This window comes from Orbicella franksi, chromosome 3, assembly GCF_964199315.1.
Source record: "Orbicella franksi chromosome 3, jaOrbFran1.1, whole genome shotgun sequence".
NCBI lineage: Eukaryota > Metazoa > Cnidaria > Anthozoa > Scleractinia > Merulinidae > Orbicella > Orbicella franksi.
Genome location: NC_138147.1, coordinates 10,106,440 through 10,129,296, shown reverse-complemented (window position 1 = coordinate 10,129,296; position 22,857 = coordinate 10,106,440). Strand labels below are relative to the sequence as shown.

The window sequence follows — 22,857 nt, the reverse complement described above, 5'->3', positions numbered from 1 at the left end:
TCAGACAATGGATGCATGCTGTACTTCTTCTTGTTGCCTCATTTTAGTGTTGTTTTTATTAAAACACTAAAACAAATGATAAAGTTGTTCTCCTTCTGTTTTTATTATTTTTTTAAAATGTACAGAGTAAACAAAAATTATCGCAGTTCTGTCATTTCAGGATCACTAGACTCCTTTTATTCGTTATGCTCAGCTGTTGTGTGCCACTTAAAAAAAAAATCAATAAATAATGCATGAGTGAGATTTCTGGCGTTAGCAAGAGGTATTTCCATCACACGAACACTTAGTTCATCTTGCTTTCGACGTACTTTGATCCCTTTTCCAAGTAACATTACTTATTTCAAGGTTTTGCTTCTGAAGTTCAATGCGTAAGAAGTATAACTTGTACACCTTCTACGTACTATTTCCTTGTAAGTTTCTGAAAACGAAAACAAAGGCGATTTTAATGTTATGTCGTAAAATGTTGCTGTTGGGGCAAGCCTTTCTTGAACAACTCAGTATTTAGTGAGTTAATACTTGTGCGGCTCTTTTCTTCTTTCCAAAGAAGTCTTTCATCAGAAAAAGCTGTAAGGTGTATGGTTTCTCTGAAATCAGTAAAAGATGAAAATTAGTACACATTCGTGGATAGCAATAAACGTCACACGGCAGACCTAAAAAATTGGTCATGTCGATTAGGGACAATTCCTTACCTGTATTAGAAACTTTGATAGATAGAATTAAGGTTGTCACGTCGAAATTTGACTAAAGATGCCTTTAAGAAATGGATCAACGCCACCGTCTGAAAAAGAGAGATCTGAAATTAGTCTAAGGCCCCGTCCACACGCATCCAATGCTATCCGAAATCACTCTGGAGAAACTAGGCCTACACGTTGTACCGCCATATTGGTTTATTGTTCGGTAAGAGACTAGACACGATTTTGCTACGTCATCGGATTCAAAAATATCCGGATTCACCGTCCATACGTTATCGGATTCGTTGCGGTTTTTTTTTTTTTTTTTTTTTTTTTTTTTTTTTCCACTCTGGAGAGCGGATCCAGAAATATCCGGATCGCTGCCGAATATTTTTGAATCCGCAACTTTTTTGCCGGATGTGTGTAGACAGAAGCCGTATCCGGAAAGAAAAAGTTGCAGATTCCAACATATCCGGATACGTGTGGACGGACCCTAAATTCATTTGTTCCGAAACACTAACTAACTGCACGATCTGTTTCAGACGGTGGAGGATGACCAGGCAACGTCAGGCGTGCGCCAGAAGCTCATACGACAGGGTGTTATGAGGTTTTGCAATTACATTCTCAAACTCAGGAAATCAGGACCTTGACGGTGTTTGGATATCTGATCTTAATTAACATACATTTTTACGATTTTGATTCTCCATTTACTCCTTAGTTTTAGTTTCGATTGAGAAGATATATCAAACACGAAAGACCGTGTTTGACCACATATCCAAACACATCAAAGTTCGTCAACTCTGCTGCGCGTCGTATTTTCGACTCTCTCCTCGGTGTTTGGAAATGTGGTCAAACACGGTCTTTCGTGTTTGATATATTACTAGAATTATACCTTTGATAGGAATCGGTCTGTCTACACGAATATTTGGAGCTAGAGTGACTAAGGTGTAGGGAAAAGGTAACCCCAAAACGTTTCAAACCTTGAACCAACGAGGACTAGACATTTGTTGGAAATTAAGTGGAAATCTGGCATTTTGCCTCACAGCAAGAATCCATGTTTTGAAAGTAGCACCGTTACGCTGTTTCGTCAATTTTTGATTAACAAAACTGGTTGCTGACGTTCTTTAAACTAATCATTTCTTACTTGGAACGTTCACAGCACTTCGCTTCTCATCCTGGTCTTCGTGTTTAGCTTTGCTCATCTCGTTTACAGTCTTTGCCTTCTCTGCAGCTGGTGAATGGCCGTATTCTTCAAACCAAAAGAAAATTATTTTCCATTAATATCTCCAAAAAGTAAAGAAACTTGTAGGTACTAACACTGGGTCTAAAAAGGCTTTTTCGGCCTCGCCCTCTGCCTCCTTTCGTTCATTCAGTGGAACATTTTGCAACGCTAGCTTAAAGAAATCCTGCTTTAAAGATTGTTGACTCGGAAAATTTGCCATGTGAGCATGTCGCTACAATATATGTCATGTTTCTTATCAACTGACTAAACCCGTAGGCTCAAGAAGTGATCGAAAAAGGGCTTCCAATGAAACTGAATTTACTTGCGTTCTAATATCACGATCTGTTGTTTACTTACCAGCTATTTGAAGGGAATCTTTGTAGACTGGCATGTCGTCCAGTTTTCCCAAGTTCTGTACCATGTTCTTCAACTTTTCTTCGATGCCTTTGACGCCATTCTTGAACGTTAAGATGAAAGGTGCTATGACTTTTCGAATAGTGTTAGGGTTGTGCTTCACCAGCCCCTCCCTAAAGAATAGAATGGATAAGTGTAGAAATGTAGTTGTTTTAAGACGTTGCGTTGGTTTATGTGCGCGAGCAATCTCCATAAACACGACAGTAAGCTGAAGTACAGTTGTCAAACGATCTCAAACTTGAACTTATACATAGAGGTTGTTGTTGTGGTTTGTTGATTTGTTTGCTTTTAAGGCATGGAGCAAATTGAAAATAAATAGCTGATTCCTGTAAATCGAATGAGAATCCGAATGCGTTCCCATTGATTCTGATGATTAACGTCTTATCAGCTTTACAACTAAGTATGTAAACGTTAAACGGGCGAAAGCGGTGCGAACAAACGTTTACCAACTTTTATTCTCATTGCTTTCATCCGTTTGACTTTCCCCTAACTCGGATACCTGGATCTCCGAATATGAGATAGATTTTAATTCCCGTATTTAGTAACCCAATCTCAAGGTTTTTTTTTTTTTTTGTGGTGACTTGTTGTCAGTTCTCTCAACCGAGTAGCATGTCGCTAATCAAAATGCAGGGTGTTTCTTTTTTTTTTTTTTTTTTCAGCTCTACGATTTTAGTAAACATCCAACAACACATGAAATTAATACAAGGCACTGCAATGAAGTGGTCTCATTACACTACATCGCCGCACCACGCAGCATTACATATGGTATTTCATTTCATGCAAACTCTATCGATTTTCTCAGTAGTGTCTTACCTAAAGCCTACCACCTCAGCATTAACAAATTTGGGCTCATTCTTGAAAATACGCTTAAACTGTGGAGCAAAATGAATGTCATTAGTTTACTTGTACGTAACCAACACCCTTGGCATTAATAGACTTTGGAGTTTTTCTATCGTCAGGGAAAAACTGCTAATCACCAGACAGAAACCACACAACACTCGTGAATCCCGCTACGAATTCAAATTAAAAAAATTAGCTCAGATGAATTTTTTGCTGTGAAAGGCAGCACGCCTAGCCATGGGCAACAGAAATTGGTGATGGTTGTGTTACTGATTGGCGCTAAGATGAATGACATTTTGCCCGTGGTCACTCGTTGAACTTATGAGCAAAAACGTGTTTTTGCGCATTTTCATACGTTGCGGCTCATTTAAAGGTTGACGTTTGTTCTTGGCCTAATCAATTAATCAACATACAATGCAATGTAATGCAATACAATACAAATTTTATTAGCACTCCCCATGGGGGCTTTTCGGTACTAATACTACTAAATAAGTTACATTAAAATGAAAATGAAATAAATCAACGTACCAAGGAATTATAAAAATGATATGAAATATAAAATGCGAAACATCTGCAGGAGATGAAAATAAGATGCGTAATGTTTGTGAAACAAATGGTGTTTGAGGGTATCCATTATTATTATTATTATTATTATTATTATTATTATTATTATTATTATTATTATTATTATTATTATTATGAAGGAATTGAAACGGTCAATCTTACCGCCTGCTCGATATTCCCCGTTAGAATTTTTGACTCCGCACTATTTCCATCCTCAAACTGATCCAGCCAGCTCTGTTTTAGCTTGATTGTTCCTGTGTATGCTATAGCTGGAAGTGAAACAAAAACAAAGATTTAATTGAAAAAAAAACCAAAAAAACAAAACAAAACAAAACAAAATGGCACGAGAGAATTTATTGTTCAGTCAACATTCTTCCTTCTAAGACCTTTGGAATAGAGGTTTGCAAATTAGCCCACACGGAAGTCTGGTACAGTTTGGTTACACATGTGGTTCAGCTTTTGCTAACATCTAAGACTTTACGAACTTACTTCCCGCTTTCACCCTCCCAGGAGCCACAGCGATGACTGCTTTCGGGGTCGGCTTGGATAAAATGTCTTGTTGCTGATGCAGATACACAAGCTGACTCACATGGGTACCTTGGGGTGCTTGATTGTTCCCAGGGCGAACAATTTTCGGTGGCTGGTCGTTGGTTACAGTGGGCGGATCTAGAGACGGTTTAGACTCTGATGAGAGAGAGGCTTGAGAAGGAGACTTAGATGAGATCGCTGGCGCAGATACGACGTCGGGAGTATGCGCAGTTGTAGGGTCATTTGCAGGTTCGGACTCAGGAGTCAGCGGAGTAGAGTCACCAGAGGCATGCGCAGCAGAATCTTCCTGTTTGGCGGTTTGCGCCGGAGTTGATGGCACTGGAGATTCTTGTAGGGATGTTTCACGGTGTATCTCCTGAATATATGCTCCAGATGACTCGGGTGTGGTAGCTTCCGAGGCAGGTGATGCTGATAGCTCAGGAGCTAGGGGTGCTGAGGCTGTCACATGCGAGGTTTCTGTTAGTATGGTTGATGACTGGTGTTCCTGTGCGTCGTGCACCCCTGAGGCGATTTCACTTCGGGGTATGTCGAAGATATCTAAAATGAAAACCGAACGTCGCAGAAAAAATAAATTTTATAAACCTAGTAATTTCTAGTTTGTGGACAAAAGATTTGAAATGTCAGCACCATACCTTCTGTCATTGGCTGAACGCTTTCAATGTGGAAGAAGTTTCCGCGCTTTGAGGGTTGCATTGCTCCGGCTGTGTATTGGAAAATGAGGGGAAGATATGTTATAGCATTATGGTATTCATCGCAACCGCAAAGAACATTACCCGGGGAAAAAAAGATGGTTTGCTGTCCTTAAGTAGGTCACATTAAGGTGGCGACCTTATAAAGGTTGACAGTCCATTGAACCCTTAACATTTCAACTCGTTGAGACCCTCATTTAAAAGTGACAATTAAACGCCCTTCATTTGGCAATTTTCGGGTTTAAGTTTAAACTTTATCCATGGAACCCTCGACGCTAACACCTATTCAGACTGATGTTTCACAGTAAATATTAATCCCATTTTTCGGTTGGCATGTTGTGGTCAATAGTTAAACCCGTTGATAACTTAAATTAGGGAAGGATCATAATTTATTAATCATGGAGGTGGAGGGTATTTGGTTTACCAAGAACCATTCCAAGTTGCAGAATCTTAGCTTGTTGTTGCTGTATTTTTCCTGACCCGATGGAGCTCTACATAAGTGTTGAAAAGCGGTAGATCCCACTTACCGGTCGTGAATACTGCACTCCTCCAGAATCCACCACATTTCTGAGCACGATCCCCAACACACAGCGCATTGCACTCCTCATCCGATACCTTGGTGTATTTACCGTACGAGTCACCACACCGGCACAAATACCCATACTGCACTCCGGCATACGCGTGACCAGCTCCCTGGCATGCACTGCGGCACGAGTCAGGAGTCAGGTTTGGCACCGAAAGAATTGTGGGAAGATCGCGGTCAGGAGACTTGTCTTCGTAGCAACCAACATATCCTATATAGATATAAGATATCCATGTATAACAAATATGTAAGTGAGTGCCCTTTTGTACTGAGGCACTGTTTCCACTCCACTACCAGGGCCGTAGCTAGGGGGGTCCTGGAGTTTCCCCGTGACCCCTCCCCCCTTTGTATGCCTTTTTTAAGCAAACAACCTACAACAGGTGGCGAAAACGACACGACAATCCGGTGAGTACCCTCACTTTCACACAGAGTGACCCCCCCCCCCCCTTTTAAAAAAATATCATGGCTTCGCCCCTGAATGCTGACAATTTCCCTTTTGTAAAAATAGAAATTTGACGGTAGTATGTTATAGTTGTTATTCTTGCTATACATTTGTACGAATAGTGAGGCTTATTACTTTGACAAGCTATAATAGTTTGTCAAAATACTAAGGGTTAATCATTGACTTAACGAATGCCCACCAAACAGGCGACCCACAGACAAAAATCACTTGGTCTTCACAGACGCTTTGCGAAGTCCATCGATTATTTTTTATGGTGAACAATCTAAGTTTACATTTTCACAAACATTCCCGCATCTTTAAATTCCCTTATTGTCCCTTATTTTTCTTTGCTTGTACAAACAATCACTGAATATTCTATTTTATTCACCGTACCATCTTCTCTAATCTCTCTTTCATGAATCGTCAGAGTAGCGTCATCGTCATCATCATCATCGCCTCCAAAACTCGAATCCATTTCGCTCTCGTCCATACTCTGTGAGTAGACTGCTGGCCGCTCTATGATTGGATCGCGGGCCTCAGTTATCTCCCTTGTGTACACAACTCTCGGTTCTGAGAAGTCTCCGGAGTGATCGTAATACGATTCTCGTTTTGCAGGCTTTACTTTTTTATCGAGGCTGGAAACAGCTTCGGTCTCGCTAGGAAGGGATGCCACCGAAGCTTCCGTAATGTCCGGTGCGTCGGCGAGGGCGTCTTGGTCGCGGTAAAAGCGCGCTACAAGACTGTTGCTAACCAAGGCGTCATTTTCACCTAGGTTGCTCTCAGACAGCAGCATGGCGTCTTCTTGAGACGATCTCTTCACGCGAAAAAACGCGTTAGGGAGCAGGGCATCCGCTAACGCTCGTGTTGTCTTTATGTCCGGTTGTTCTTTAATTTTGTCTTCATCTGGCTGTTGCGACATTTCATCTTCGGCTTCCTGCTTCTCATCTCCTGATCCTGATGAGGGAGACAGATGATCCTCCTGTTCAGAATCATCACTTTTATCGTCGTTTTCAGCGGCAGCTACTAAATCGTCCGCCAGTGAATCACTCTTCACGTCACGTCGGAACAATTTCCCGCCGTTATCTGGCTTCTCCTCCTCGCCGCTAACCCTTGGTTCGCTTACTGCTGAGTCACTGCTGACTTCATCCCCATTTTTGCTTAGTTCCATTTGCGCCGTTTCGCTCAACATGTTCAGAGCTTTCTCGGCGTCTTCTCCGCTCCCAGAGCTTGCTTCCTCGTTGAAAAACTGCGGCAGTTTATCATCGATTGCATTGTCTGGTTTTAGCCATAAACCAGATCCCGAGGACTCGATCTCTTTATCTGAATTGTCATTATCCTCTGGAGCGAGAGAGCTAATCGCCCGTAATGTTGCAATGAGGCTGTCAAGCGAATTTGAACTCATGCTTCGCTTATCGTCTCTCTTTGAGTGCAGCAAAGGTCCGCTCCATAACCCGGAACCGGAAGTGCCTGGTTCTGGTTGTTGGCCGGAACCAGAAATGGTATCGCCTTTGATCGAAGAGCTTTCGTCTTGGCTTCTCTTGTGAATTCTGAGTCGAAATCTCTCGGGTCGTTTTGCTGTGATGTCATTATCCTCGCGGGATGAACGGGACGATCTCGCCTCCATTTTGGTTTTGTAACTTTCCTGTGATTCATGTTCAGTGGTGTCTATGGCAAAGAATCGTCTTTTGTGCCTGATCTCAGTTTCTTTGTCGTCTTGTGATCTTCTTACTTTGTTGATGAGTTCCTCGCCGTTGCCAAACTCTCCTCCTCCCTTCCTTTTAACACGAAGAAGCTCTCGGTCTATTGGAAGACCTGAATAAGGAGAAGAACGCGGGAGAGTGGCTAGTTAGAATAAAGCTAAATGTCAAAGAGTTACAAAAAAAAAAAAAAAAATTCCCAAGCCAGTTTAATTTTGCAGATATGAGCCGAGTATCACCACATGCTAGTGCTGTTCAATGGCTTTCATTAAAAATATATTTGGACATTAGGGGCATCATCCGCAAACGTAAAAATGAGAGTAACCTTGTACAGGGTAGATGTCGTTCTTTTACAAAATGAAATAGTCATAGATTCATCTTTTTTTATTATTATTATTTTGGTGAATGTATCTAATTTACCATATCATGCTCTTAAGTTCAGTAAGAAATTTCATTTTTTTTCCTAGGCGTTTACTCTTTTTCTTCCGCTTTTGAGGGCATTGCCGCTCGGATTTCATACCGTTATTCGGTCATCACAGTGCAAAAGGGCCTTTTGGAGGGTCTTGCAGAGTGTAGCTCACCTATGAGCCCATGGATAAAATGGGCTGTAATTAGCCATGCCAAGGTTGTGGTAATGTTCATGATACGAAGTCCCCTATAAAGAAAAAAAGTAATATCAGCATTTAGACTATTTTAAAAAACTGTAAACTTATAGTCCGTATATGAAATAATTATCATGATCGTGTTTTAACGACTTAATTCGCGCATTTACCCACAGTAATATAATGTTATTAAAATGTATGTCTAATATCATAAAGAATAAAACATAGTCTTTCTTCTGCTTTGACTTTTCGTCCCAAATTTCCTTTTTTTCGCTCAGCAGAAATTAATCGTAGAATAAAAGAGGATATTTACCACGTTTATTGGTGATGTTAAATAGTCCCGCCCATGCGATCAACAAACCAAGCTAATACTTTTTTTATCGAAGATGTAGAGGACTGTAACGCACGTTTTCAGTTGTCAGTTGTTAGAATTAGTTGAATACTAAGTTTTTTTCAGTTCTTTCGTTATATTTACCCGTTGAGATGTTTTAGTGCAGTGAGAATTTATCTCATAATATCCAAAATGCAAACCATTAGAGGCGAACACCAAAGTGGATAAATGATGTTGAAATCAGGACAATTAGAATGTTTTATTTGACCGTTATGTGGAATCTCTGCATTGGCATTTTCCTCTAAGCTGTTTCAAAAGCTTGGCAAATACAAAAATGATGGTAGATGGGGTTATTGTTACTTTTGCAGCTATTTTACCATTATTTTATAGCCAAGCGAAAATTTAAAATGGTTCACTGAACGTTTTCAGAAAGCGTTGATTCTTGCATGAATAACATCTACCGCGTATAAAATATTCATGTTTCATTTTTTAAATCAAACATTTTGAAGTGAGACGCCAAAATTATAGTAAAAAGTTGGTTTAAGTCTTGTTCGTGTGCGTTTTCACTCGTCAAACGAATTAGAAAACTAGCAGAAAGAAAAATTAAACCACAAGTAACATCAGACAGTGGTACCGGTAAAATTCAAATTCACTTTGAATATACCAGAGAAAAGATGACCTGTTGATGGTTTTAAAGTTTTTAAAGCTTCTGACACATTGATCGTAATGTTCGATTTGTTTTTTAGGAAAGTTAGCTTGCAAAGTTTGATCTTCAGTCAAATTTTGTTCATATTTCCCCGAGGTTCCCCTTTTTGCAAGCTATGTTATCAGGACTTTTCGGTTTCTCTTCCCGAGTATCGCATTCTCTTTTGTGTTCACAATTTGGAGCACCAAAATGTGTGTTTAACAGAAACTTCTCGTTTCGTTTTGTATTACAAGACCGGAAAACAGACTAGAGTTATCAGTTGTAAAACTGAACAATGTTCTGATGCGAAATCCCTACCTTGTAATTACAAGCTAGGGATTTCGGAGGAGAGTTCCTTATTCAACCCGTTACCTACCCTTTACTAGCAAATCTATTTCCACCACAGGCTTTTCATCTCACACCAAAATAAAGAATCGTTCTAAACACTGGTCTCGCCTCTCTCTCCCACCTGAGTGTTGAATCGACTAACAGCAGACGGCTTCTTTCAATATTTGCCTGTTTCAAAACTCACTTGTTATTATATCCCTTACGATCGCAAGACGCACGGTTTTAGTGAGACTTTCAAACGTCGATCCACAAGCAATGAATAAGTTATGAGTTGAAGGTGAATTTTTGGTACCTGTTTTTAAAATCAAGGATGCGTTCACTGTTATTTCTCTGACTACTCCAATTCCAAGCTGAGGTGACATCCCTTCGATTCCTCTTCAAAATACACGTGAATAGAAAACTTTTCTAAACATATTTATTTTTTGTTGATGTTGAAGCCTTTTCTTTTTAAATAGCGCTTCCAAGGAGAGAAAAAAAGGACCATTTACAGGACTTTAGCTGTCTCGCATTCTTATCGTTTCCATGGATACTTAGCACCACCAGCTCCTTTACAATACTGATTTTCAAATGAGTCCAAACGCTCACTTGCAGAGAGAAGTTTTCGGGGTATAAATTAAAGCAGTCAGCATACGCCATTCCAATAGACTACGAGCTGCCCTGCGTTAGAGTGTGGACGGGACACGAGACTCCCCACCCCCTGGATATTTTTCTTGCATGTTAGTTCTTTTTGGCGGAAAGGCCATCGACAAATTTGATTGGATCTACTTTCTACTTTCCTCGCTGCGAGGAAAAAGATTTCCTGTTTGACTTTTCACTACAATGATATCCCGTTTTAAAGTTTCCCCACTTTAAAGAATCCCCGGGTTTTGAAGGCATAATTTCACGTTTCGGCGCAAGTGTACAAGCTATGCCGTAAGCTTGATTTAACTTTCTCGACTTTCTTACTGAACCACGTGTAGTTCAGCAATCACAAACTATATAGCTTGTACAGGCAGAATGACGGATGGCCAATTCTAACGAAAGATGTCGACGGATTTAGTTTTGACCAACGAATTTCTGTTATTCGCGCTGGAGGCTTTATTCTGGACACGTGCTCAAGTTTATCTGCGCGCATCCGATTGGTCCATAAACTGTGGAGTTGAGTGGTGCTTGCAATTCAAAACATAAAAAAGGGAATTGCGATGAGAAATATAATCACGACCGCAGCGTTACCACGAACGGCCGCCACAATTTTTAAAGGAATTCGAAATTTTCCTACTAGTCTTCAGCTCGCTGTCGATTGTTTAATAAATAGTGGAATCAAATGAGCGTACGTATGGCTTGCACATGCGCCGAGTCGTAAAGCCAATCTCCGCCCCTTAAAGGTTGTCGTCTTTATGTTTGTTCGTTTTTAAGCTTCCCGGGTTTAAGGCTTCCCTCTTTGCCTGCTTTTGTAAAGATTCCCTGTTTTTAAGGTACAGTCAAAGCTCTCGAAGACGAACACCTTGGATTTTTAAAGAAAGTGATTGACACTGGGACTGTTCGCTGACAAAAATGAAATTTCAGAAGTGATCACATTGAAAAGAAAAAAGTCGTTCTTCTAGGAGAAAGTCAAACATGCCATCACATGAAATCTTATTGGGAGTTGTGGATGGTTTGTAATGCAGTGCAGAATGTTTTGCAACAGTCTGTCACAGGCAGCCACACAAGAGCAATCAAACATTGAAAAGCTCAGAACTATAGTCGTGGCTGTAAACAGGGGCGTTTCAAGTTGTACACTTTTACTGGGGGTTAAAACGGTGTACTTTTACACGACTTCTAGTATTGTCTGAGGGCTAGGGAGCTGGTAGCTTAAAGAGAGCTGATTGAGTGGGAAAAAAAAGTCTCACAGGTAGCTTTTTCATAGCAGGTGCAACTGTCTTGTGAGCTTCATAGATTGCTTATAAGGACAAAGTTCATGAATTGTTGAGATAAACTATAATGAAAAGATGTGAACCTCTCGGTAACAATGTCCAAATGCAATCATTTGTTAGTGGTGCTTAGTGCCGTTCACGAAGGCAAACTTCCACACGGCCTCAATTACGCCACATGTAAAAAAAAAAAAATCTGTGGCAAGTGTCTTGAGTAGAAATGCTAATGCCTGCACTTATTTTAAGGGATAGCTGCCATCAGCTCATATTCCCGGAAGCTCATATTTCCTACTGTCGAAACTACTTCGAGTAGTTCAGTGAAAATTTCCATAAGCTCTTTTGCTGAATTCGAAATAAGTCAAACTAAACAAACTCTCTGGTGTGCTGTTGATTTTAAGAGTAAAACCAAGTCCTTCTCTACGAATAAGAATATCTGCATTAAAATTACACCTGAAATGTGTTCGTAACCTTATATACCGAAATTTGTTAATAGCTTGCCGAAACGAGGTTATAAATGATGAATACGATTTAGCCCAAAATCGTTCTCGTCCTTTGCTTTCCATACAAATGTGTATAAATCGATAGAAATAATAACAGCGAAGTTGTTTTATCTCAATGTCATTCACTTATAAGATTCAAGACTTAGTGTTTTCAAATTTAGTCGTGATCAACAATATTCGAATAAATTTAGGAACTCAATTAGTTAATGGTTTTAAATAAACGAAGATTCACAATTTGACTCATATAAAGTTACTCCTAATTACATGTCATAATGAAACAGAAAAGGAGTTTTAATTTTGTTTTTCATATGACTGTAAGCTAAAGATTTCAAGGAAAAATTAAATCGTTTTCTTAGTTTTAAAACAGAAAGAAAGAAATTCGAATAATACAACACGCTTAGGCACGTCAAAACAGACTTGACTTACGAATTGAATTAATTATGGATGATGTTTGTCTTTTTGCTTCGCTCAATAACTGAAAAATCTTTCCTGCCCACTACTAGTCTTTCTAACATCAAGAGGTATCATACAACCGTGAAAAACACTTTCTTTTATCCCCTAATCATTGTTCTACCGACATGCAACTCATTCCTGTTGGAAAAAATTTTTTTTCTAGAGACTCTGTTGAGCCAGGCACGTCTGGAAAACCACTCTAATTAACCAGCTAGACTAAAACACTTGAATCAACCTCCTGTCAACTTATCCAACGTATATGTTATTACGCTGTAATTTCGCGATCGATACCCTAAAAAGTGCTTGCTTGCAAAATATTTTGTTATCTTGCTCTGGCTGTATGCCTGAAGAATACTGGTAGTGGCGAGGCGAAATATTGTATGAGATCAAGTTAAATTCTATGTTGTCTAGGCTTTGCTTAATTTTTCTTTTAATATTTCTTTTGAAAATTTTATTGGACAGCAAGAAATATCCGTCACCTTATACCCCGTGACCTGTCTAATTGCGTAGTAGTATTATATGGGTAAATGGACCTTCACGTCTATCATTGTGATAAATTATGTATACTGACAGCTTATTAGCTATAGGAGTGGCAGAGCTGTTTTAAAAGCCACGTATACGAAGGCAAAGAAGCATTACTCCTCGCACCGAGAAGATACCACAGATCTCACTGATGGGTACTTTATGGCATACTCAGTTGGTAATTGTCACTCTCAACATTTTCCTGGTGTCCTTATTTGTGGCGGCGAACAAAGACTTTTGTAGTGTTTTTGAAACTCAACTCGGTAAGTAAACACATAGCACATAACTAGAGCGGTCATTGGAAGTTTTGTTTAGATCTCTTCGTAGGATATTTTACATCAATGAAACTTTCATTTTTCTGTTGTTTTCAGACCATGCTTTAGTTGGTCACGTCATGAGGACAGCTGCTGTTGTTGACGAGTTTGAATGTCAGCTGAAATGCATTGGAAATAACAGTTGCAAGTCTTTTAATACTCATCTCGATGGCAACAGTGCCAAACCACTCAAATGCGAGCTAAATACCAAAACACGACAAATGAAGTCAGGAGATTTTAAATGGAGGAAAGGATCTATATACTATGGCTCTGTACAGGTCAGTTTTTTCCCTTTAAGGTGGCTAGAGATCACTATTTAGTACTATTAAGTGATGTTGCAATATTGGTATCACGCAAATACCATAATTATGTTCACAGTTATGTTCATGGCATAATATCGTGCTATAGCAAGAGTCGAACCTGTGTAAACACCTTGAACTTTAGCTTTGAATGCTTATAACTCAAAACTGAGCTCGGTGACTCCCATTTTATTCTTTTATGGAGCTGTTAGGGTTAAGATTAGGGTTATTAGCATGTCAACATACAACTCTTTGGAAACAACTCTGTGGAACAAACAATTCTGTGGAGCGAGCTCAGAGCCACCTAAAATTTCGGCAATTTGGACCCTGAGACCCCATAGAACTACACGATATTGCCTTGACTGTTGTAGTGAAATAATATATACAGCAGCGAGATAACTCTTATAATTGTCTCAACTTAACTCAGGTCTCCTGCATGGATGTTTCCCGTGATCAGAATGGACCAACAAAGAGAGGTCAGTGTCGTCCGGAGTACCAGGAAAAACAGACGTTGTAGGTTCTTTGGTTATCAATCAAAGGTCTTTTATGGAAAAAGTCCTGAGTCATTTGTGAATAAAAAGTTATGTAAGAAAGACAACCGTAGGGTTGTAGATTACCACTATCCCCTTCCCCCCTCCTGCATACCTTCAAGGATATTCAAGCAAACAAAATGCAACCTGGAGGGTGTAGTAAGCTACGTAGAAACATCTTTCTTTTGACGTTGGAAGCTACATATCCTTGTAAAGCAGCAGTTATTACTTGAAATATATTCTTTTTATCCAAGCAACCTAGAATGATGAATTATATCACATGGTAATAAGTTCATGTGATCCAAACACCAAAAATTACTCCCAAAGTAATAAAAATCGATAAACCATTGCGAAGAAGCACTAAAATGTACAAAACAACTGCATGAAAGTTAAATTTTGTTTCCTAAAACAAAAAATGCAAAATTTGGAAAGGAATACAGAACATGGTTGCCATAGAAAACATTAAGTTCTGAGAACGATGAAATTTTAATACCAAATTTAACATTACGTTGCGAAGTTTGGAACTCTTTATTTAAATAGTGCGAGAGTTTCTACCCCTCCCCAACTCTCCGACCCCCACCTCCCATTCATTCTAATGGGATTCCTTTGGAAATCTGACACGAGCTCATATTGTGTATATCAGTAAAAATGCTTGCAAGCTTCGCCTGAACGTTCGGAAGCGGGATATTCCCAACAACTGTCTCCAAGATATTTTAGCGCTTAAATTTTTATTTATTTATTTTTTCAACAGATTGCCTAGATCTGCTTAAATCAGGCCATACTCAGAGTGGAGAGTACTTTGTCAATCCAGACGGTAGAGGAAAATTCAAGGTCTACTGTGACATGCGCACTGACGGTGGAGGCTGGACTGTCTTTCATAGAAGACAGGATGGCTCGGTAGACTTTTATCGTGGATGGAATGATTACAAAGCAGGCTTTGGCCAGGTGTCTGGAGAGTTTTGGCTCGGAAATGACAAGATTCATAGGCTAACAGCCTCTCGACCCGGTTCTTTGCGAGTAGAGCTGGAGGACTGGAACAGAGTTAGAGTGTTTGCGAAATACGGCAAGTTCAATATTGGTGATGAATATGCGCAGTATCGACTTGAAGTGGGTTTATATTCAGGGACAGCAAAAGATTCATTAGGATATCATGATAACATGGCTTTTACCACAAAAGACAGAGATAATGACAAAGATAGGTCTAACAACTGTGCAGTTAGATGTACCGGTGCCTGGTGGTACAAACGTTGCCAACACTCCAATCTAAATGGGCAATACTTGGGAGAAAACAAAAGAAATTGGCAAGGTGTTAGATGGTATCACTTCAGAAAGAGTCTTTCACTTAAATTCGCTGAGATGAAAATAAGGTTGTTATTGTAGAAATAATATCAAAACGGCGATATTGTTACTGAAGTCATTGTTTATATTTGGCCTTAGTGTAAAGAAGACGTTATGCTTAATACGAATTGACTCCAAACATTTAAAAAACTATTAACAGTTAGTAATTGATGACATTTTCGCGTGTAATGTAGGTTAAGACGGTGTTGAGAAAAGCAGACTTTGTAGGTGGCCAGAGTACCAATGAACTTATACTCTTTGTAAATTTTTGAATTTTAAAAAGGCGTTACACAACAAGTATTGAATACATCGGGGTCAGAGTCGAACGGCTTGTTAACCGTACCACGCTCTGTCGATATTAAGTTATATTTTGGTACCTTGGCCAGAAACTGAGTGAGCGCCTATGCTAATGATCAAGGAAAAAGTTGTAAACTAGGATTCGGCTTTATATTTATAAGGCTTAATGCTGTTATCAGAGTTGTACGAACCTCTCGATTAAAACCTGACGTTTCATTATCCTTTTTCTTAAAAAAAAAAAAAACAAAACAATGATGAAATCATGAAGGTTGTTTAGTTGGATTAAATAAATGTCTACAAAACTCGGTCGGGTAAAAGACTCGGACCGGCAACTCGGATCGCTGTTTAAAATAAGAGGGGTAGCTATTGCATATGTCTCGTTCTTAAATACCTGCCATAATTCTCAGAGAAAGCAATTGCGAACTTTATACTGCCTCCCCATATATTCTTCACTTCAAACGTCATCTAGCACATATAACTGGATCCTCGGTGATGGAAAGCAATGGTCAAAACAGTTGAGTGCTATTGGTAATATATGGTTTTGTCCATTAATTTATCTCGGTAAAGTAAATAATTCGCTGTAAATTTTGTGCACATTCCGTATTTTGGGCCCGAAATTAAAATATTTTAACAGCTATTAAAGAAAGAAAGTGAGGGTAAAAAGTTACCTCAATTGCTTGGGCGATTGTTTCTTTTGAATAATGAACATAAAAGAACTATCTGCATTATTTTTCACTTCTTCAGCCCAAACAAAAGTAATATTAAAAAGCTCTGACATTTAGCGATGACTGCCTCCTCCACAGGCTTTTCTTATTTTTTTTTCTTAGCGCAAAGGGCGATTGGGAGACTGGGCGACTGGAGACGTGGCAGTAGCGATGATGTCATTCTTAGCAACAGGTTGATTGATGTTGTTGTCGTATCCAGCAACCTCCACAAATGAATACCTTATTATAGGAAATTAGCGCTTTATGAAATTAACGCGAATTTAAAAAATTCGCGTCAATTTATGTTAATGTTAATTTCCGCGCTGTGTTAATAATTAAGTTGCGCGTTAATTTCCGCGACGTTAATTACCATTATTTTCCCCCAAATCTGTGACACACTTCAGACATTCTTGACACAGCCAAACAATAAATTTTATTCGCGCACTTAACATTTCACATCAGTCTTTCAGATTAGAGCAACTTCAGAATACCCGGCCACGATTGCGTGACATTAATCTCCTGCTCCCGTAGTCCTGCAGTCATGACATTAATCATTAAAGTATATTAAAAAAAATATATTAAATGGATCTGGAACTAGTGCTCCCGCGGTCCCGCACTCCCGCAGTGGATTAAAGAACGAAGAATATTCATATTTCTCTTTTGTTTCCTTATGCAAATATTTAGCGACTGCGGGACTGCGCGGGGGGGGCAGAACATTAATGTCACGCAATCGTGGCCGGGTATTCTGAAGTGTAGCCCAGATTAGTAAATCGTTAACTGTGCTTCAACTGAATTTTATTCGTGTTCGCTGTCTGGAAAAAAGCATCATTTTGTCAGGGTGGAGATCTTCCTGTGTCATGGACACTATGAAGAACGCTCAAAGTGGCCAGATTTCTTCGCTTGACCCATACGTTCAGAGACAATTGGACGATTCTTGTTTGTATTTTGAAGCTTTACAGTGTAAAAATAATTAAATTTGTTCCTGTTCTCAACAAATTCTGGTTTTTTTTTTTGTTTTGTTTTGATTTGTTTTGGTTTTTTTTCTGGTGTACCAGACGCGTTAATTTCCCTCATTTTGAAATTTTACGCCCTCTCTCGCGTTAATTTCCTTTATTGGGAAGTAAATTTACTTTCAATCCGGGTTAATTTAAGACGCGTTAATTTCAAATACGTTAATTAACACGAGCGTTAATTCCTATAATAAGGTATGCTTTAACACTGTCTACGACTTTTGCATGACGAAAGCACCCAATAAATACAAAACCACGCATGGCACATAATAGGGGGCTTTAGCAAACCACGACGACGACAGCAACGAGAACGTCACAAAGCAAAAGGTTTAATAAAAAGAAAAAACAATAGCTGTGCACGTGCGTTATAAATCGTTGTACATTTCTTTGCCGTCCTCTGCAAAACAACAACGTGAAATGACCAAGTTCTGCGTCGTCTACGAAACGTGGACGACGACTGCTAAGGTTTCCTATTTCCATTTGGAATTGAACGCCGTCGTTGAATATTTAGCTTAAGCACGTTTTTAGAGCCATTGGCGTACAGAACAGATCTAGACAATCACGAATTTCGTTTGTAAAATACAAATCTTTTTTTTTTTTATTAGTCGTTGTCCTCGGCATCGTCGTCGTCGTCCTCGCTTAAGCTCCCTAATTTTATAGTGACTTTTTTCACCACGTCGCCTCTCGAAATATTGAAATTACTGACAGAGCGACATGACCAGATATTCGCCATTTTTTTCTTGCATCAACTTGATCGAGCTTTTACTTCTCGAACTCAATGTTTTGGTTATTACCTCCTTTGTTCATTCTAGCACCACACGATTTTTAAAAGTGTCGCTGTTTAGGCGCACGTCTGTTGCTGACTGAGACTATCAAACCCGTAAACTTCGCAAAACATCTGGGACAACACATCTTCTCCCATTTTTTCCCCACGCGTTTGCGCGAGCTCCACTCACGATTTTTGAGTGCCACTTCGGTGGATATTATAAGGTGAAATGTGATTGTTAGTAAGCGCTGACTTCCCTGAAATCGATCCCTAGCTAGGGTTCGCAGGCTGCTATGTACAGCTTATTCGACAAAGGTAAGCAAGCGTAAAAGGGTAAGCGTTAAAGCACACAAGCGTAAAAGCGAACGCCAATTATGGGTAGTAATAGTTTGGCGTTCTTTGTTTGAGATCATCAGTGCTTCAGGAAGAAGAGCATAAATATACGTGTTTGTGCTGCGTCCCTCTGTCGTCATGAAATGACTTTAGCCTCAATCAAGCAACCGTTGGTCACCATTACCCATAATACCTTTCGACATTGTCGCGTACGCTTTTACACTTTCGTACGACAACCTTTCTTAAAACAGCTGTATATATGACACAAGCGGAAGTTCATGAATCATCTACTGAAATCAATGCTCAAAAAGAAGGAAATAGGCCATTTCCGAATTCACTTTCTGCCACTCTTTCAAAATGACTCAGAGTCTTCGTGCAAAACCTTTCATATAAAAAATGAGTTTGATTTGCCTGAAAATGAGCCTGTAGGCGGAAGGCAATTTCACAGCGGTTAAAGACAACTCGGGAATGGCCTAGTTATGCGATTTTCAAAAGAAAAGGGACGGTTGTTTTTGGAAGTTTAATTGAGAAAACGATTCTGACGTCAGTGTGTTGTTACAGAGTGAACTATCACTTTTCTTTCTTCTTTATCTCCTTGTGTATTCAATATCTGGACTTTGCTCCACTAAATATCGCCCTTGGATCAAGGTTGATGAAATCTCTGGTAAACGACACGTGATTGGCTCATCAGCGTATAACATATACACTGAACCAGAACTATCCCGCTAATCGGCGCGGCTTGACAGACATTCTTATTGTGAAAGTCATCGTAGTTAAACCACCGAGAGAGGGTCAATAGATTAGACGTTGCTTGTCCGTGAAAGAACCAGCTCTTAATTCTGATTTATCATGAAGATTGGAGCCGTATTAATTGTCGCTTCGGCCTTGTTTGTGAGCGCCGAATGCCTTGAACGAGAAAACAAATGTCTGTCTGGTGGAAAGCACAAGGACTCACCGTCCGCTGAAGAATCGATGGTCGCTTGTGAAGCGTACAAAAGCAATTCCTGCTGCACCAGCGATTTCACCAAACAACTAGCCACCTCCCCGGTCAAGAAAATCGGCAATTTCTCCTGGACTCCATGCAAGAAAACATTGAGTCGCAAGTGCGAGTCGTTTATGGTCAGCGTAGAGTGCTTTTACCGCTGTTCACATAACGCGATTTTCTGGAAGAATCCCGATTATGAATCGGCAGTGTTGAAAGCTCCGATTTGCGCGAGTTTCTGCGATGGCTGGTTCGAAGCTTGCAAAGAGGACCTAACTTGCGCTAAAAACTGGATAAGCGGATTTAACATGAGCAGTGACGGTTCGAACACGTGCAAAGAGCCGTGCAGAAATTTCAGCGATTATTACGTAAGTGGCAAAGACCTTTGCGAGAGCATGTGGGGAACAAGCTTCGTTTACAAGGAAACCGACTGCTTGCAGCTGAACTCTACGGATCCGAATCCTAACGACAAGCTGGTGGAAAAGCTGTTCGGAGACAAAACAACGAAACCAACCGACAAGCCAACGAACGGAGCGTTTGCCTTCACCCATGATCTGTTCCTGGTTTATATTCCTGCATTGCAGTTGTTGTTGTCTGCTCTCATGTGAACTTTGAAACTTCAATGTATCATAATACCTTAATTTTAGTCAAAACTACAAATTTACTTCTTGGTTAGTCACTGACTAAAAAGTTTCGTTATTTTTATTTTATCTTTTTTTTTAGAAATTCAGAATAAAGAGTTCTCTCGGTTTCCGACTAAAAGTAATTTGCAAACAATTAATATGCTGTCGTTTGAGCGTTGACAAGTTCCTGTCAGTTATAATAAATTCACAGTTAAACGTCATCTTCTAGACGCAACGGAGAGGCTATTTGCTTTTTCGCCTAGATAAATATCAGAAAGAATTCGTTTTACAATGCCCTCCGATTTCTCAAAAAATCACTTCGCTTTTCTTTTAAGCAGTTCATGTTCTAGAGTTTGATTTGAGATCGCTTGAGGTATCGCCGTCCAAAATTTACAAAATCATAATTTTTCGTACAAGTATCAGAATCAGAGGTGCAACCCAAGGAAGAAAAAACCAGACATATTTGATTGCTTCGCTTATTATTATTATTATTTTTTTTTTTTTTTCCAAATTTCATACTTCGTAGGGGTTTATTTTCAAAACCTTCTCATAACCCTTCACACAAGGCTATATGAGGCGAGCGATTGTGATATTATGAGATGATTTGATAGAAAAGTGTGAAAACAATTGTAAATTTGTTATCGACATTAAAAACCGGCTGAGACTTAAGCGTAGTTTATCAGTGTTCCAAAAGGGGATCAGGAGAACTCAGGAAAAAAGTTGTTTTGTTGTTTTTGTAAGATGGGAGGGAGAGAGAGGGACAGAAAGCGACCACGTAACTAAGATTCCCGTACTTTGCCTCTGGGCAGTTTTTGGCCCTCGAAGAGGGCATGAATGTTATACAGATTATGCAAGGTTTTCTGAATCAGTTACTCGCTGATGTAGAATGTTATATTAAGTACACACCATACATTTCTCCCTCGCAGTGCATTTTTCCCTCAGATTCGATCTTTGAAATGAGTAATAAAAAATAATATAATACAGTGTAGGTATCCTCTTTTTGGATTTCGCTGGTAGGTCGTAGCTAAGGAACAACTCCTTTTGGAATTAGTCTGGACTCCAGGGTTCTTAGCACAAAATAAAACGAGTGAATTAAATGACTTATCGCCGTTAGCCAGCTTACAATAAAGATGCACCGGGAGTCTCAAGGCATCCCACCCCTCCGGCTTTAGGGACAGACCATTATATTTTTGAACGGGGCATTGGGTAATTTTCAAGGCAAAGGTTTTTCAATATGAGGTTAATTGTGCAGGAATTTTTGTCGACTTCCGATTTGTTCCATGTGCTTGCGAATTGTTCCATGTGCATGCACGATTTTTTTGTCGCCTTTTCTTACGCATGATTTTTTTGGGAGTATTCTCTCAAGGCTCCCCTGGCGTCCCCTCCCACGATGAGAGAATGTTGTTGTCCATCCCTTAGGTCATGAACAACCAAATGGACTTTGGCTTTTTGATCTATATTTTGCAGTAATTAGATTTTCCTATGAATATGGAGAACAATGTTTAGTAAGCCGTAGTTTTCCTGTTTAGATTTCCCTAGTAGGTGCTGTTACTGCTACATGTAAGGCTCTTGACAGAGAATAAACACTGGTTCCAGAAGTGCTCTCTCTTTGTTCTTTGAACGTTTTTTTCTAAATCAAATATGAACCGCGAAGGTAACAAATCGAGAAACTACGATTCGTTTTCTTCTCTCGCTCTTTATCCGTCATGTCTCGACGTTTTCGCTTTACCAGCACAAGGAACCAAGATTGAAAACGCCAGGGAACAGGTTTCAGAAAATGAAAGGAAGAAGTTAATGACTAGTCGCCGCTATGTGGCCAAACAGTTTGAAGTCATCTGTTTTGTATTGCTAACGACCATATGGACTTTGGTTTTTTGTTATGTAAGCGGAAATCATGTTTTGGTTTGTGGTAGCAGTTGTTTTTCAATATTTGGTAACCATAGCATGATTGTGTCAAAGGAACCCTCTTTGTGGTATCATCCTGGATCTGATCGTAAGTCTCTTGACAGGAAACAAAATAAAAGAGTTAATCACTTTAAGGTAGTCTAGCTCGCTAGCTAGGTACGTGCTGTGAATTTTCCAGAAGGCATCTACTTTACGCCTCCAACAAATAAATGGCCTTTGACATTTTGATCTATATCTGTATTGCATGATAAGATTTATTATGTAATCAGAAACAATGTTTTGGTTCAGCTTTGAGAAGCATTGAGCCAATACAGATACACTACGATTTGATAAGTTAACAGAGTTCTTCGGTCTTCTTCGACTCGCCGTTCTTTGACAGCTCGATTTATTTTTCCCTTAGACGGCCACTAAATGTTCCAGGTAGCTATTTCTGGCTGTCATCTCAAGAACAATGATACTGAACTCTCTGAAACTTGAGAAATGACAATTCCCTCCCTCTTTTTTGCCAGATTTTTTTTTCTTCCATTTTTTTTTAAGCAACGTTGCAGAAATAGTATATCTTTACATTACGATGTTAGATTTTGGTTAATTTCCCTTTAATTCAGTTATATCATTAGTCTATCTGCGGTGCTGCAGGACATATGTAAAATCCTCCATACCGGCTGTGTAGACTTTCTGTGATGCAGGCTACTACTTTTCTGACTTTCTGAGAAAAAATGAAACCCAAGATGGCACCTGGTCCAAGATTTCGGGGG

General features: G+C 39.5%; 3 protein-coding genes across 6 annotated transcripts; 2 read left to right on the top strand and 1 right to left on the bottom strand.

The window, feature by feature from the left end:
- Positions 1 to 501: 501 nt before the first annotated feature.
- Positions 502 to 11,715, bottom strand: LOC145481153 (uncharacterized). Of its 4 annotated transcripts, XM_081459573.1 has the most exons (12): positions 9,666 to 11,715; positions 8,253 to 8,326; positions 6,368 to 7,786; positions 5,477 to 5,743; positions 4,893 to 4,961; positions 4,201 to 4,797; positions 3,874 to 3,980; positions 3,121 to 3,179; positions 2,251 to 2,420; positions 1,816 to 1,920; positions 690 to 778; positions 523 to 584 (listed from the first exon to the last, which is right to left on the bottom strand). In XM_081459573.1, the coding sequence occupies exons 2-11, from the start codon at positions 8,311 to 8,313 to the stop codon at positions 726 to 728; spliced, it is 2,907 nt and encodes a 968-aa protein (XP_081315699.1). In that variant the 5' UTR covers positions 8,314 to 8,326; positions 9,666 to 11,715; the 3' UTR covers positions 523 to 584; positions 690 to 725. The 4 variants fall into 4 exon arrangements, 3 of the variants coding, with proteins under 3 accessions (XP_081315698.1, XP_081315696.1, XP_081315699.1); XR_014048591.1 differs by having other exon boundaries at positions 502 to 1,384; positions 1,529 to 1,920; XM_081459572.1 differs by having other exon boundaries at positions 502 to 778.
- Positions 11,716 to 12,405: 690 nt separating this feature from the next.
- On the top strand, positions 12,406 to 16,572 carry LOC145483014 (fibrinogen-like protein A). Its single transcript, XM_081461637.1, has 4 exons — positions 12,406 to 13,264; positions 13,373 to 13,593; positions 14,042 to 14,090; positions 14,896 to 16,572. The coding sequence occupies exons 1-4, from the start codon at positions 13,153 to 13,155 to the stop codon at positions 15,522 to 15,524; spliced, it is 1,011 nt and encodes a 336-aa protein (XP_081317763.1). The 5' UTR covers positions 12,406 to 13,152; the 3' UTR covers positions 15,525 to 16,572.
- Positions 16,573 to 19,114: 2,542 nt separating this feature from the next.
- LOC145483013 (riboflavin-binding protein-like) lies at positions 19,115 to 21,907 on the top strand. The gene has a single exon (XM_081461636.1). The coding sequence runs from the start codon at positions 19,442 to 19,444 to the stop codon at positions 20,180 to 20,182; it is 741 nt and encodes a 246-aa protein (XP_081317762.1). The 5' UTR covers positions 19,115 to 19,441; the 3' UTR covers positions 20,183 to 21,907.
- The last annotated feature ends 950 nt before the right edge of the window (positions 21,908 to 22,857 follow it).